Raw genomic sequence first — 17,063 nt, 5'->3', positions numbered from 1 at the left:
TCTCTCTCCTTTCAGCCCTCTTCTGGTTCCATAATTTCTTTTTTATGTTTTTTTTTCCTACTTGACAACTTCAAAGACTGCATGAGGAATCCTGGGTTGACCAAATCAATAGGAAAGTTGATTTCTATGGGGACAGGTTTCACACTGTCTTTATTTAATAATAGAATATTATCTAGAAACGCACAAGCCCATTGACTATGAAAATCAATGGGACTTAGATTCCTAAGCCATTTAAGTCTGTTTAAACATAGTATCCGTGGTTTATACAGGTTAGGAAGAAAATACTTTGTTAAACATCCAGAAGGAATTACAGAGTATTTCAAGCAGGCTGGTGCCTCTGAGAGGAGGAATCTGAGACTCTTCACTTAAAATGTCTGAAAATAAATCATGAATTTGAATCTAATGCAAACTTGACTCCTCGCGGAAATCCTTCTGTGAGAGTATTATTTACATTCAGTGGGTACTCACAAGAAAACCCATCAGAGAGTGTTTGAACCTTGTTCGACACTGTAAGCAGGCACTGATTTTGTCAACTGAAGGCATTTGTTACTGCTGTAGTGCATATTTGGATATGCATTATCCGATCATGCCAGAAAAGCATACGGAAACAAATTTTAGGACTAATGCTCTCAAGTGAAATTCAAGATGGTTTCAGAATGGTTCTTGATATTTCTAGCAAAGTTTTGGATCTCTGGATCTCAGGCTTTCAGGAATTTCTCGACCTAGAAAGCGACAGAAATCTCTACATGGTGCTGGGTCTAGACCTGAAACGGCCTTTGGAAACTTCTGCTTTTCTTTATTAAAACAAAATCCAGAAACACTGGAATGAACAGACTAGATTAAAAATCCTTCTGGATAGGAGCATGCAAACACTGTTTCACAATGAAACGACTGGTTTAGGACTAGGCTGCTTAGACCAAGTTTCAACCATTGACCTCTTCCAATTCTCTCTATTTTTGATGTATCTTTCATGAACATTTCAGTGCTCTTATTATAGTTCACACTAACCACTAAAGACATTGGCTTTGTTGTTTCCATTGACATGGACACAGAAATCTAACTGAACTGGCAAGTATAATAGAAGAAGAAAGAAATACATATGGATGGAAGACCTAAAGGGTTTTACATCATATCATGACTTTCTCCAGTTTTCACCAGAGACAGCTACATGCTGTTCAGTTTTCCATTTTGCTTTGAGCAGTTGATTGAATGGCTATTGAGTGATGTTCAGGCATTTATGATTTTCCTGCAATGTGACCTACATTGCTAAACTTCATAAATTTATCCTCCAAGGCAGTGTATCATTTTGCATGCCATACCCATCCCAAAGGAATCTATCAGCAGGAGATGAGGCCCAGTTTGAAAAGCCGAATGTCCTTCAGACAATTTTAGCTAATTTGTTTGTAAATGTGAGCGTTATTGTCAGAGTAACATACTGCATAAAATGGCACTCTCTATCATTCTGTTCGTGTCTCTCTGTGTCCCAAACTTAATAATGCACATCTATAAACATAACTTCTGTATGGCAGGCTACAAATGGGTACAACCAATTTCTGTCTTGACATTTGCATTTTTTTTCCTGCACTGACACAGTGTCTATTCTCATTTTTGCTCGTGAGAAACAATGGTAGAAAAGATGCCAAAGCAAAACCAATATCGTGAAGGAGGGAAATCAGACACTTCTTGCTGCCATCCCCCAGCTGCACCTCCTGCCGCATTACTCCTATGGCTGCCATAGCTTGCTTTCATTTGATTTTAGCAGCCTGTAAGGATAACTCAGTCCTAACAGTACTGCTGGAGATATCACTAATTCCTCCAAAGCAACACTTCCTGGTGCTAAAACCTTTCCAGTCCTTGTTTATAACTAGCAGTGAGACACAAGAAGTACGAGACAGCAATGGAACAAGACTCTCTAGAATTCCCTCATGCTTCAAAGCTCTGCCCTTTGTAAGCAATTATTATTACAGTGTTGTTTTGACACAACCTACAGACTTCCAGGTTCTTCTTAGCACCTGGAGCAATTTGCATGCCAGAAGAATCACCATGCTGGCTTTTCTGAGCCTCCTCCCAGTGGTTACTGTGGTGCAATGCTTTCAGTCATACAATCATTCCCACATTTGCTTTTTATAGTTTCAAATGCAACAGTTTGCCACAACAGAAAATTTCAATGACCTGACAATAGAACGGAATACCCTTCCCCTCTCCCCCCCTCCATTTATGTACTGTATTATTCCTTTAATTTCTGTATGCTTTCTTCTGATCTGCTATAGAAAGACCAAGAGCTCAAAGACTAGCCCTCACTGACCAGTAGGGTGTGATACATCACTGCAGGAAGCACATCATCACCTCTGGTGACTGCTGCCTGCCATGCTCTCCTATACAGAAGCTCCAGACTTGGTCTCCCTCACCCTAGCACTGTGCAGTGTTTCCAGATGCTCAAAGCAGAATATGCTGGGCAACCTGAAATACTTGAATAGAGGCAGTGAAGACAGATCCAACTGAAGTAACTCACTTTACAACACACAAAATTTGTGCCTTTGACTCCACATACTGTATTGGGTTGGCTGGTGAGAGGAGAGCAGCACACACACATTACCAGCCCTGACAATCCTGAGAAATGGTGGAAGCAGTAACCAACGCCATCCAAGCACTTATTTCTTAAATCACGCATGGTCCTTATTATCAGTGGGTGTGGATGAACAACTGGATAAAAATAAAGGAGAGACTCTGCCTACTTGGCTTGCTTCTGCATGCTCCCGTCAACAGTCACATTTCCTCCAGGAAACTCCAGGTTGACAGGGACTGCCTTTCACTATCTGAACAATTATGGGTCTCTGCAGGATATGTAAGACCAATATATACATACTTGTAAATAGAAATATTTACATATGCATTTATAGTATATAGTAAGTATAAATTTGTTCTTCATGCATACATTTTGTTCACTATGTCTCCTTAACAGATGAAAAAGTCAGATATAGCCATCAATATATCTCAACCCACTGCAGGCTCTCACCAACCCAGCAAAGCCGTGCTACAAATTTACAGCAGCACAGTTCCGCACTGCAGACACCCCTGCCATAAATATCACCATATTCTATCGCACTGAAACCATCTTTAAACAAGAGATATAATCAATGATGACTTGTGCATAAGGACTAAAACATGCAGCAACCAGAGACGTCAGTTGCTTGGGAAAGTGCAACAGGAAGTCCCTAGTGCCGACCAGCCCTGCTAGCACCTGAGAGCACCAACACGACGTTGAGATGCTACCTTTGTGCCAGCACCCACATCTTGCAGAGATTACTTACTTTCTCCAGTCTCTCATTAGGGAAAAAATAAAAAATAAAAAAAAATCTGCCTCTAGCAAAAAGTAGGGTAAAAGCCATGAAAGCACTTTGCCACAACTCCTCTTTGCCATGGGTCACGTGAAGCATCCAGTGCCTCCTGTCTTGACAGCCAAGGAAAAGGCTGCAAGGGTTGAAAGCTCATTAAAATGTACATAGTACTTTTACTCAGTAGTAATGCATTATTTATGGCAGGTAATTGAAATAGATTGCTGTTTTGCAGGTGACCAATAGAAAAAGAGCACTTGGGACTTTAAGGAAGAAATTGGAGTGTTTCTTCACCACATGGATTCTCACTTCTATGACTAATATTTCAAATTCAGTGATAGAATAATTTGATTAGAATATAAATTAGGTGTGATGAAACCATCCTGATCTCTGTTTGATATTCTAAAAATCACATTATACACCTACAAGTTTGATTCATGAGCTCTCACAGATTCTTTTCCACCTGAGGTCCTAATCCTATGAGCCTCCTTTCTCTCAGCCCCTGTTAAAGAGAGGCCACTTACCCTCTCCTCTACCCCCACGAAAATATTATTTTATCTTCCACCTGAAGGTCCCTTTTAAAAGAGGCTTTCAGCTTGGTTTTGCTTCAAAGTATGGATACTAGCAAAGTCTTTTTCTTGCAAATGCTATTATGACTGGAATTATTTTGTATAGATTTCTGGTTACAGGGACTAATTATTCGAGGGAGGGCTTTTCTGGACTACTATCAGGTTTTCTGGACTACTTCACATATAAAAAATTAGGAAAAAATAACAAAACAAACAAACAAACAAAAAACCCTCCGAACATCTGTAAAGGAAGACCACAAATAAGAATTAAAGATCCTCTAAATCATCATTTTGTGAGCTTTCAGTTCAGTGATTTCGAGCATACATATAATACGTGCTTCTGCAAAGCACCAAAATGGACAGCACAGAGAATCTGTATATTTTAGGTGCATTAATTACATTTAACTAGAAGAGTGTATCAAAAGCCTGACAAAGGTAGAAGACTAAAAGCAGATCAAGAGCAGGAGTAGTTTTGCTATAGGTAGAACCAAGCCATTGCTTTTTGATGGCACATAGCTCTGTAACAGCTAACAGTATTAAGCACCTACCGCTAAATACGGCAACAAAAGAGCGTTCTGTGCTTTCTGTTTTTATAAGAATGCAGCTTATACTGTCATGTTTATAGATAAACACCTACAGGGACAGTGTGTCTTCCTCCAGCCTGCAATACTAATTAATTAATGGGTCTTCGTAATCCCATAGTTGGTTTTTGCTATCCTACTCTCACGCTGGCTTGACAGCATTCAGCCTGGAATCCATTTGGTTTTTATGCTGGCAGCTTGCTCCCTCTGCTTCTCACCTGCTCATCAGATCATGGTTTTGTCTTTGTATTTTCCTTTCCTGCTTCCAATGCACACAGGGAAAGTCCTGTTCAGGTTGCTTGCTCCGATGAGCAGCCCCTCATCGCTGCACTCAGCTGAGGTCACCGTGTCCTGGGAGCTTTTTGTTCTGTTCAAAAGGCATCCACAATGCCACTGAAGCGTACTGTGTCTGTGCAGATGCTGGTGGGGAACGCCTGCAGCATGTGTGACTGTGGGAGCAATGTCAGTGTTTGCATTTTTGAGAAATGAACTACATTTTAAAGTGATTTTGCTCATCTTTACTGCTGCTTTTCAGCGTTCTTCACTGTTTCATGTGGGTCCTCAGCAGAATTACTGATCTCTCCTCTTTCCTCCACATCAGTTGTTCAAGGTAGGCTGCCCAGGATGTGGCACTTGTGCCACGTGTGGGTCCCTGTCTAGTCACTCCCTTTAAACCTTGTTCTAGAGATGTGCCTTTTAATTTGACCTATGCAAGCAAATTGCCTACATAAGTAACACTGACACATTTTTATGAGGGAGCAAAACATTTTGCAGTGTCACTGAAGTTTATGCGAAGCAACACAATATAGATGGTTCCCTCACACAGAGAACTGCTGAACAAAAGCTGATGAAGTGCAAATGTCAAGAAAAAGTCTTCAAACCAGACCTTTCATTTTGCAACACAGCAGTGACAGTTATTAACACCATCAATCAGGCTGGAGCTATTGCTTTGGCACAGACTCATGCCTGCTGGGACTGACATCAGCTTGAGAACAAGGCCATGGTTTCAGGCTAAGAGAAAGCTCTTGGGATTCATTTTCTGTTTCCTTGCAAACGTTTAGTCTCTTCATTCGCAGGAAATGTGCTCAAGATTGGTTTACGCTGCTCCCAAACACTAACTGCAAAAATATAAATGATTTGAGGTTTAGAGTGGTGGAAATTCAGCCCACATATTTCTCATGGGAGGAAAGATAGGGGATGAAATAGCAAGATGGTAGAAATATCTGCTAATTCCCTCCTCGGCTCTCTCACCAAAGCAATGGAGGCAGAAGAGAAAGGAAGCTTATTGCTCAACCTGAGCTGAAATACGTTTCCTTTGACACAAAACCTCCCACCACGTCAATATAACTTCTAGGAACGCTGGATCTAATGAAGTCCAGTTTCCTAAGGACTTGTGTCTCATGGCTGACAGACTTGGGAGTTTAATAAAATCCAAGCACCAAACGAAGCTCTTCCTGTGAATGGGGCATTTATTAGATCCTGAGTGGATTCTCTAGAGTTTAATAAAAGAAAGCCTGTGCTGCAATATTTCCTTTTGAAAGGGCACTTTAGGTCTTTCTTCTGTAACTGGATTAATATTTTGTATGGGACTTGTAGGAATTTAATTGCTGTGAAGGCAATTTTCCTCTGCAAATTTGCTGGAAATCAGCCAAAGATTCTGATTTGCTGTATATTAGTGAGGTGAATATTTACACTCAGATTGAGGGAATACTAGCAGCTTTTTTCAATATTCTTGAAAAATGTTTTACCTTAAAAGTTTAGCCTTTGTTCATGTGGCAATATTCAGAGTTTTGGGGTCAGCATTTACAAAAAGGATGACTAGCTCTACACAAAGGAAGATACCAGATAGCTGACCTTAATGTAGGTGACCACCAAAATTCTGGCACCCATGGTGAGCGCTGAGTACATATACATGTGTAAAGCATGTTCATAATTATGGTTATGACATGCAGTTTTCTTTAGATGGGCTTCTCATTAACAAATGCACTGTGCTGAGAAGTCACTCAAGCTAGCTTTGTACATGCAGAAACAGTACTGAGGAGACCAGAACACCATATAAATACCTCAACCTAATGCCCTGTTCCTTCTAAATTCAGATTAACACCCTCAGAGTGAAGTATGAGATCAAAGCAATTAGTCAAAGCTGGGTAGTTTATTTGCCACAACACATAATCTTTTCAACCCCAGCTGTCCTTACCCCTGCCCCTATCTGTTATGAATACAAAATTCTCTCTTAAGAATGAGAAAACACTGAATAACAAACACAGAGTGATTAGAGAGATGTGTTTCTGTCAAACCTGATATTGGAATAAATGATTAAACACTTTCATAATCAACTCATATATTAAAGTGAATGCCTTAAAGTGAAAGCTTGTCATTTATAGTAGTTTTCACAACAGGCAGTTATTCTATGTGTTTACTTCAAGAGTACATTTTAGTATTTCAGTAAATCAAGATATATTGATTTTGAGCAAGTTGTTGATTTTATTGTCAGAGCAAATTTAGCTTTGAGAATTGATTTTATTTGCCTATTTCGTAAGTCCCTCTAAACACACAATTTGTGAGCAACCCACACTCTCTTGATGTAAACGCCACTTGTAATTTAGCCAAAAAACTATCTGACTGGAGATGGCCAAGTTCGTTTTTCATTACTGTTGATGCCAAGCTAGAATAAATTCAGTGGTCTTGCAAGGACACAAAATTATTTTTTACTAAGTGAACATATCCCTTATTTTCTTTGATATAATTTCAGATTAACATGCTTGACTTCAATGGGATGTGATTATTTCTCAGTTTTCTGGTTATCAGCAATAATTTTGAAAAAAAAAACCAACCCTATCAAGCAAATTTGATGGAGCTACTTTCCAGAACATGCATTCCAGGTATTCATTTAGCATCTCTGCTTTACAAGATATGTGAAAATACTCAAAATTCTGGATTTTGTGAAAAACTTCAATAAGAACAATCACTTAGGAACCCCCAAAATAAATGTTCCAAACAAGAAATACTTCCTTAAGCAACATGTACATCTATACTGCAGATTCCTAGCAATGTTAGTTCATCTACCAGTGACAGATAATTAGACAGCAAGTATTACTATATTAAAGCTTACTTTGGCTGCTTTTTAGGGATGATTTAATATGCCATCATTTATTTTGTTGTTTCAAGAATTTACTGACATGCATTCTCAATTTATCTGAAGATTGTCTCACTGCCTGTGATAAGAAAGTATCTTGATTACCCAGAATGCTGAAGCCTTCTCAAACTTTTCTGAAGAAGATACCTGTACGTGCTGTGAAATGGAAGCATAAGGCTTGTTCATGGAGAAAGAAGTGTCTTTCTGTTTCTATGGAAAGAAGACCCTATCCCAGCTGAATGCCCATGCCCAAAGAGCAATACAAAGGAGAACTTGCTTTATGACATGCAACTTCTTGTCTATGATTTTGCAGAAGGCTTTTCTCCATGGCATTAGGCTCTTATTGCAGAGTAGGGTAAACCAAATCTGTTTCCAGCAAGTAGCCAGCCCACCATAAAACAAGATTTTAGGGGACAGAGCTATTTACAACTTTGGTATATTTGATTTCAACCTGAAAAGTTTACCTTTTCAATTTCATTTTCATGTTAAAAACAAAGACATTTTATCTCCACATTTGCCAGACCCCCTGTTGAAAGTAATTTGCTAAAGGGGTGTTTGCATTCTTTAAAAGGAATAGAAAACCATCAACATGAAGCATCGCATTTCAGATTTAGTGAGACATTTTGTTACTGAGCAAAATGAGGGAAATGAGCAAAAATTTGCACGTAAATACACACTTGCACATTATATGACCAAAAAAGCAATTATGTGTGCAGCCTTAGACGTGGATCACAAGGAGAAAGCAAGGAGTAGACAATGCACCTGGCTCCATTCCATGCCCCTCTGAGATCTCTAATCTGGTTGCTGATGCCCCAGGCACTTGTTATGTGTATCCAAGAAGCAAGCAAACAGTCTTCAGGCAGCAATAAGTTCTATGAAGCATGGCTCCTGCCAGCAGGTCTGCAGCAATGGAGCGGAGAGTCAGTGCCTCCAGCTGCAGAATACTGGTTGCTTCAGTGGGTTCCTGCTCATCATCTGCAGGACTGGCTATCCTACAAGACGAGGTGCCGGAGCAGAAGTCAAGGTGCCCAGAAGCAACATGTCCTTAAGACAACTGCTAGGCTAGTTTAAGCTTGGGCTTAGCACAACTAACTCACTTGACCCTGTTCTGCTTTACATGGAAAAGCTACATATCTACTGAACCAGAGAGAATAAGAAGGTATATCTATCATTTCCCTGCCCTGCATTTTCAAATGCTTAGTGATGTGTAAAGTGGAACAAGGACACTATCCTCAGTTTTGACCCTAGTAATAGAATCCTCAGGTGCTGCTGTGACGGTAGCACTACATTCCATTGTTTGTCCTTGTGAAATTTGATAAAAACTACCCTAGGCATTGACTCCATATTCCACAAGTCTGTTTTTACTGCTGTTATTCAAACTCTATTCAGAAACTAGGAACAAGTTCTTACCACTCTTAGGCAGTATATTTTAGCTGTGATTTTGCAATTGTGAAAGTCTGAGGGAAGGGCAGGGACGAAACAAAATGCAAAATCAACAGGATGCTGGTTATTAGCTTTCAAAGTCCATAATATACCCTTTGTATGCTACATGAATGCCTCAAGTTTTCTTCAAGTACTCTTTTTCCCCGTTTTGAAACTGATTAATTCAAGTATCTGTTGGCAAAGGCCAATCCCCTCCTTGTGCCATCTATAAGGGTGGCTCACTGACTAGTCAGGAGTACTATTTATGTTTCTTCATGATTATCTATATATCTTTTTTAGTGTAAACTAGAGAGATGGTAAGTGTGCTTTAGTCCAATTTCTTTTACACTGCTCTTGAAATAAGAACTGAAAAGCACCTGGAGAAATGCACTGAAAGGCAGCAGCTTCACTACAGTACTGCTGTTTTGTAATTACATACTGTAATGCTCTTCCATGATTTCGAACAGACTTATATGTCAACAGAATATATATTTTTTCCATTTAGCAGTTCAAGCAAATCAGTCTGAATATCAGACTAAAGGAAAGTACTCTAAACTTCCCATAAAATCCCAGGAAGCTGTATCTGAAATTAGCTAGCAACTTTCCAAAGCAGTAAATATTCATTATATACTCTCTACACATTCACATGAAAACTTCTGGGTAAAATCAAATGCACAGTTTTGCATTTATGTAATACACCTTATACTTTTATATAATACACCTTGAAATAATAATGTGAATGGAAGATTCACCCCACACTGTGCAGTTCAGAGTTATCTGATTCATCTGGCATATTCTGATATATAATCCTTGTACAAGAAACCAATCCTTCTGTCTCCACAATGTGTAGAAGAGTGACAACACATGAAACGCAGGTGTCTACCTGAGTGATGTCCATTCCAGAGTCACAGCTCAATGGCTGGGTTGATGTGAGGCCGTTGGAACCTATTATTGTTGTGATCATGCCATTCTCATCAATTTTCCGAATCATGGTACCGTCAACGAAATAAATAAATCCATGCTTATCTATAGTGATACCTAGATGAAAGGAAAGGGTGAAAAAATGTTAGCACTGACATTTTCCAGATTAAAGAAATATTTCCTCTCCTCCTAAGGCTCAGAAAATCAGATTATTAAAATAAGCACGACTCAGTTTTTTTCTACCTATTACTTATTTGAGGTTTATACAAATTGTATATAGAAAGATCTTATCCAGACATCAGACTGCCTTTGACTCACAGAGGAAGAAGGAAGATATAAGAAAGAAACAGAACAAAGCAGCAGATGCTTTTCTTGTCGTGTTTTTCTTGTTTATATAACATAAAATGATGCTCAACAGATTCATGGCCTTCATCACAGAGTGGGACAAGATCACCTTTCCAAAAAGCTTATCTTGCACTTGATTTTTCTTCATTTTCCACTTTCTTAATTCTCATGCGAAAGCTTTTTTTTTTTTTTTTTTTTTTTGGTATTACTGCATTGTGTGACTTCCTGGAGCATCTGAGCAAGTAGGAAGCAACCACAGAAAGCAAGAATGACTTATGCAGTGCAGGGGCTATACATACTAATGGTACAAAAATGGGCTCTGCTTACCAGGTGGAAGGAGTACCTGTGCTGCAGAATGTACTGCAGCGTGGTGTTGCCCAAAGCACAGGGTCACCTACTGAAACCAGTCTCACGGCAAGAGTGGCTTCAGCAAGAGCTGGTGCTGCTGAGTCTGCATTAGCTCTAGCACCTCTACACTGCAAAGGAGAGACGGAGCCTAAAACAAACATGAGGGCACTGCAGAGTTCACAGTCTTCTGTATTTCCATATTTTCTGTATTTCACTGGGGAAACTGGAGCACAGAGTGCTTGCTGTCTCCCACCAGCAGTGTGTGGTGCCTCTGTGTCACAACTCATGCCTGACCCTGGTCTATCCCAGTCGAATAGTTTTTCCTCGTTTCTTCCTGCATTCAATATTTGTCAGATGTTTCTATATTGCATGAAATGTATGTGAGATCTTTCTTCCCTGAAATGTTGAAAATAGCTAGAAGAGCACTTCTATTCATGTTAGGTTTGTGAAATCCTTTCTACTGAACCCGCTCAACTTCTTGCATTAAACTACTTCATAATTTCCCATTTAAAGTTGCATAACTTTGCAATTATAGCAGCTGCTGTGCACAGCCAAGCTATTTTAATAATGAATTTATGTTCTGCTACACAGAAATGAAAGGCAGAGGACTTGAACAGATGGTTTGGACAGAGGCTTGTATGGTTCTTGATTTTTGTCCCTTGCATTTAGCACAACTGAAGGCTGCATGTTCCATGAGTTTACAAAATACTTGTCTGTCAGCCAGCTTAGGATATCATGCAGCAATTGGATATCATGCAGCAATTCCATACACCATTATGTAAGAAAAGAATAGAAAAAAAAAAACTTTTCCCCCCATCTCCTAGTCCCACTTCCTGATATTTAATTTAATTTCATTATATACATAGGAGCAGTGGTAGCTGAGGGTGGTGGGGAAGTAGTGTAGGGGACAGAGGCAGGACCAGGCAGCTGTGATGGGCATTACAAAGATCTGTGGGGCTGACAGTCCCTCCAGGCCCCTGGGTACATGTACATCTGGCAGCTGAAAGCATGTCTGGCCTTTGGGCTGCCTCTTACAGTACTATCACCCAATGGCAGAGCCCCAGAATAAATCACCCATGGACGCTTTTCTAACAGAGAGCAAGAATAACATCAACACCAGTCTCTACAGAGGGGCCAGCAGGTTACAAGGGCCTGCCTTTCCCCCATACCAGGCAGCTGATGGCCCAGGTCTCATGACCTGCTCTTTGGTTTGTATGTTTGTAAATGAGAGGGGCTATGTTCACCTCCTTCTACTGCAGTGTGGGGCCACAGAGCAGGTGAAACTGGGGGCTCCTGGGTATCTTCTGCTCTTGCTGAGGCACTCTGCATACCTGAGATCCTTCCTGGGCTCTGAACCGCTCTCAGCAATGCTGCACAGTAAAGAGTGCCAATGGATTAGAAAATGAAAAAGCAGTTAGGAAATCATGTTAGAATTTCTTCTTGGATGTAGGAAGGTCTCTTCAGATCCAGCCCTTTAACTCTTACAACTTTCTTGGAAGTCTCCTTCAAGGCTCTTTCTGATGGAATTGGGGAAAAAAAAAGCCTTGCCGTGGTATGGATGGTGTGTGAACGCAGCTATGATTGTTGGAGGTGTTTTTAGCCTTCCTGGTAATGCCTTGTGGAGCTGTAGCAGTTGGTATATCAAACACAGAAAGATGAGCTGAGATTTCCTTTGCTTTTCAGCATAGCTCATGCTTTAAATTGAGAAAGCTGATGTGGGTGGGACCTACAGCACAGCTGCTGTGCCTTGGGGTCTGCCTCTGCATGGGCAGCAAGGAGCAGTACTGCTCACCTGGGCCAGATCCATGTCATGGATAACCAAGGCCAGGATCCATCATCAGGGCAAGTGCATCTTGTTTTACGCAATTTCCCTGCAAGCAGATGGCTCTGTTGGCTGCAAACCAGCCATTATGTAAAAGTCAGAAATTATGCAGCAATGAAACAAAGCTACTCAGCTGTGTTGCTGAATGGATTTCAAACACCGACTAAACAAGAAAACCAAAGATCTTTTAGCAAGAACAACACACATTTTACTTTCCAGCCATGGCAGATAGGCAGGCTATCTGCAGGGGAAGTACATATGCCAGTATGGCATAAACAAGCCCATGTCTTCAGTATTTCAGTAAAAGATAATTAATGCCTGTTACTGCCTAGTTAGCTAAGTTTCTTCAACTACTAGCATATAGATGTTCAACAGTGGACCTGTGCTCACTACTATATGCTAAAATATGTGACTTTGCCTTTTTGAAAAAAATTACTTATGCTTTTAAAACGTGTTGAGAAATGCCCTGTGTAAGGCATCCATTAGAACACAAAATACAGGTTTGTGACTCATCTGCCCCAGTTATTCATTGTTACAGCTGGATTCATTAATGTTCCTGATCACATCTTACGTGATGCTTCACCTAATCCGTACTCCAAGAGCTTATTTTAATCTTTTTCTAACGTAAAGTGTAATGTTTAATCACTGAGGAACTTGTAGAGGACCCATGCATACACTGTGGTAATGATTTGCTCTGGGTGTAAGAATCATCACTGCTCACTCTGTGAGTGGGAACTGTCATTCTCAGGTGTCACTTTGCTTTGCCATTTTAATTCTGTTAACCAACATTTAGCAATGGAGTGCTGCTGGTGTGATCACAGGGCTATGAAGCACCATCACTAAAAACACAGCAGCAGCAATTTTGCTCTTTCTGTCTTCTGTACAAAATAGTACTTGGAGGGGGCTCCTTACAGCCATGACGTACATAGAAGGCTGACTGTTCCATCTCCTATTATGTACTCTGAGGAATGATTTTGGTAAAGGGTTATTTCTCTTGACAGATCTTAGTGCGCATACATATGCTATTAAAAATGCAAATAACACTTTGAAAGTTAACTGATCACTTCTGTGTGTAGTTCCCATAGGTATAAACTCAAAATACATATGAATGTTATAGATCTGACCTTTACGTTCACTCTCGAAACTTGGCCTTGCATCATTAATGGAGCTAAACTCATGCTGGATTTATAATTAAATTGGAAAATACAGATAAAAATTAATACAGCCAGTTCCCAATTAAGACAGATTCTTTCTGCCTCGTGTCATAGACCACAGCCGTGTTTTAAGAAACTTCCTGGGAACAAATCCTTTTTGGAACACAGCAATGAACAATAACTAGAGCTACATACTACCTTCTTCTGAATATTTACAATTTTTGCTCAGCTAAAAACTTTGCAAATGATCATTTCACATTGAAAACTTCCAATTAAGCTTCTGAAGAGTTTATACATGAACATCTAAAACCACTGGTGAGGACTGATAAAAGAGAATGCCACCTTCAGCCAGAGAAAAATTGTATTTAGAAGAAACTTGTGATTCTCATAAAACTTTTAATAGGAAGAAGTGAATCAAATTGGTTAATTACCATTTTATGGTTGGTAAAAGGGCAAATTACATGCCATCTATTTCTAAACTTCTAAATGTCTCCGGTGCTTTTAATTAAAGCTGCCATCTAGAAACTACTAAAGTAATTTTATGCAATTAGTTATTTATATGTTACCATAATACACCACTCAAAATATGATTCAAGTGATTTGCAGTCTGGTGCTTTGTGATCTTTGTCATCTTTACTTCATTACTGTCTTAGTACTAGCAGCAAAATTAACAATTCTTTGTCAGCTGGAACATGACTTCAATACTTGCACTTCACTGTTGTTCTCTTTGGAGATGTGGAGCAGCAGAGCTGAAGCAAACAGCATTTTTAACTACTGACTCCAGAATGTCCTCCTTCTAGTCAGAGACATGATGGCTGGGGTCATGCTTACTGCTGACAGTGGTTAGCATAAAGATGAACAACTAATGCATTCAGACAAAGGCTGAAGCAAGTTTAGGAAAACTTACTTTCCCCCCAAAATTCACTTAGGTTCTATAGGCCTCTGAAATCATAGGTAACCAAGGCTGCTGAAGAAAAATAATACATTTTGCTGAATCAAAAATGGCATGAGACGAATTTTTAACTTCTGATGCACAGATGATGGTTTCAAGCTGCAACTTGGTTTATTCTTTACAAGTTGCTGCTGAAACATTCTGCTTTTCTTTTTAAATTGTGTGGAAGGTTTCAAAAGCTCCTATGAATTTATAAAATGGTAAAGATTGATGAATGAACAGGAGATTAACTATGAAGGAATCTTGTTTTCATGAAAGAGTATATTAGGAATTTGGTCTGCATCCTACTGGAGGAAAGGGGAATCTCCAGCTGATCAGGATCAGGCCCTAAATGGCCTATTGTGATTTGACAAATGTAAAGGTTTAATCTGAGCAGTTGTTCTTGCAGCTTTATTTACTTTAGCTGCAGATGGTAAGCAAGAAGAGTGATTATTTCAGGATGTAAGCTACTGGAGTGAACACGTTTTCAAAACCATGATTCTTTTAGTAGTATTTCCCTACTAAAATAACTTCAAGCAAAATGCATAAAACTAAGCTGCAGAACTGATTTTTAATTTAAGCTTTCATTTGTGTTGCACAGTCACGTGCCTGAGTGGAATGCTCATTTTTATGATTGAGCTTTAAAACTTACTCCAGCCTTCTGTGTTTCCCTGCTGCCTGCTTTGAGGTCACTGCAGCTGCAGTGGGGTCACTGCACTGTATTCAGGTAGACTGAATCCAGCGTGCAGTTCTCAATTTCTTCTGCAGCAGTGACTCTCCACATAGCTCACACAGATGTGACCACCTGTCTTTCAGTCCCGAGATCTGGTCTGGACCCAGCAGTCAAAAACCATGCACTGCAGAGACTTAGGTGGTTAATTCTTTGGATTTAGTGCTTGGGCTTCCAAATGTCGTAAGCCATTTTGGTAACTTACCATTCAGTCATTGGAGGGACTTGTTGGTTCAACATAAGTTACTTAGTTTGCTCTCCCATGCTAGTTATCCTGTGTGCACATCCCGAGACTGTCTCAAAGCACACAGTAATTCAAATCAGGTGTTAATCTAAGTCACTTTTCTTGGTATACTGATGGGAAAACACTATATCAGCAAACAACTGGTAACTTGATTGTCTCAGTCTCTCACTGCCTCTGTCAATTAAGACTGGAAAGTCAAACCTATTTAAATGTGCAAAGCCCACTGGTTTCAGAGGGTTAATGGTAAGTATCTAATGCTTTTGATATAGAAATTGCCTTTGCAGTGTTAAGTAGACAACTCTTCGGTATTGCTATTAATTTTAGTGCTTACTGCTCCAAAATTTAGTGACTAATCTAGTAAAATCAGGATGCTATTCCTTAGTGCCCTATTATAAATATTACTCAGGACAGTTTAAATGTTCCAGTGTTGGTGACTAGATATGCCATAAATACTTTTTAATCAAAAAATAACCCAAGCTACTAAACAGAATTCCCACCCCAAAATTAAAATCTGTTGCTTAGTAAAGTTCAAGATATTAGAATTGAGCCAGTGATTAATATCTTGTGTAGTTACTACTTCATTTTCAATATCTTTTTGTGTAATAAATGTGTTCAGCTTGTCACATATCTTACTTTATGTCCCCACCTTGTACCATTTCACATTTTGCTTAAGTACTTGGTCATCCATTACATGACTCATTAGTTTGAGTTCTATACAGAATTAAAGAAAGTTGCAGTAAAAATAATATATTGAAGTTCAAGTTTCAACTACATCACCCATGCATGTTTAAAAACATCTTTCAAAGTCAGCTCCAACACGCAATTGTGCAAGATTAATGTTCAAAAGGCTCCATCTCTAGTTCTTCATGAAGAAATGGAAACAGACTGAATAAAGTCCCACATGTTTGTCAGCTGAGAAATGAAAGCTGGGGAATGATCAAATCATCACTGACTAGTGTGACCATGATGTTTTACTGTCTGACATTCAGTTCCTGGTCACTTGGCAAAGTCAACCATGCCAGATAATTAGAAACAAAAGTCAATGAAGGCCTTAAGTCATCAAATAATTATTCAGGACTCTCCAAAAGTGATCTGAAAACCAGAACAACAAAGAAAACACCCTACCTCTATGCTCATCAAAGTAGAAAAACCTGAGTTCAAAACAGTTAAAATAGTATTTTTAGCAATATTTCTTCAGAGAAGTAAATAAGTGTATATGAATTTCCACTCCTGTACTTCTGAAGATGTTACCAAACAAGATTAAATTTCATGACAGTATTACACAATATTTATTTCTTATAGGTTTTAAAAGTGGATAAACTGAGTCATATGGATAAGGGTCTATTCAAAGTTGCAAGCAGTCAGTAGTAGAAATGAGAATACAACTTCTGAGGTGTAACTAACCAAGGTCAGCCACTAAACTACTTGGTACTACCTTTCTACTACGTAAAAGTACTTTATTTATTGCAGAAAAAGGGAACATTCAGAGCAAAAATAAGGCAGATAGACTAAACGGAGCCAGAAG

General features: G+C 39.3%; 1 protein-coding gene and 1 long non-coding RNA gene across 9 annotated transcripts in view; one reads left to right on the top strand and one right to left on the bottom strand.

The window, feature by feature from the left end:
- Positions 1 to 17,063, bottom strand: part of TENM1 (teneurin transmembrane protein 1) — an 846,851-nt gene that overhangs the window by 33,912 nt on the left and 795,876 nt on the right. For all 8 annotated transcript variants that reach the window (NM_001397994.1, NM_001397993.1, XM_046939904.1 and 5 more), the window contains one exon: positions 9,927 to 10,081. In NM_001397994.1, the coding sequence (NP_001384923.1) occupies positions 9,927 to 10,081 (155 nt within the window). The remainder of the gene's footprint in view (positions 1 to 9,926; positions 10,082 to 17,063) is intronic.
- The window catches only part of LOC112532396, a 48,644-nt gene that overhangs the window by 2,166 nt on the left and 29,415 nt on the right, over positions 1 to 17,063 (top strand). The window lies entirely within an intron of this gene.

This window comes from Gallus gallus, chromosome 4, assembly GCF_016699485.2.
Source record: "Gallus gallus isolate bGalGal1 chromosome 4, bGalGal1.mat.broiler.GRCg7b, whole genome shotgun sequence".
NCBI classification, from domain to species: Eukaryota; Metazoa; Chordata; class Aves; order Galliformes; family Phasianidae; genus Gallus; species Gallus gallus.
This window is presented reverse-complemented; position numbering and strand designations above follow the sequence as displayed.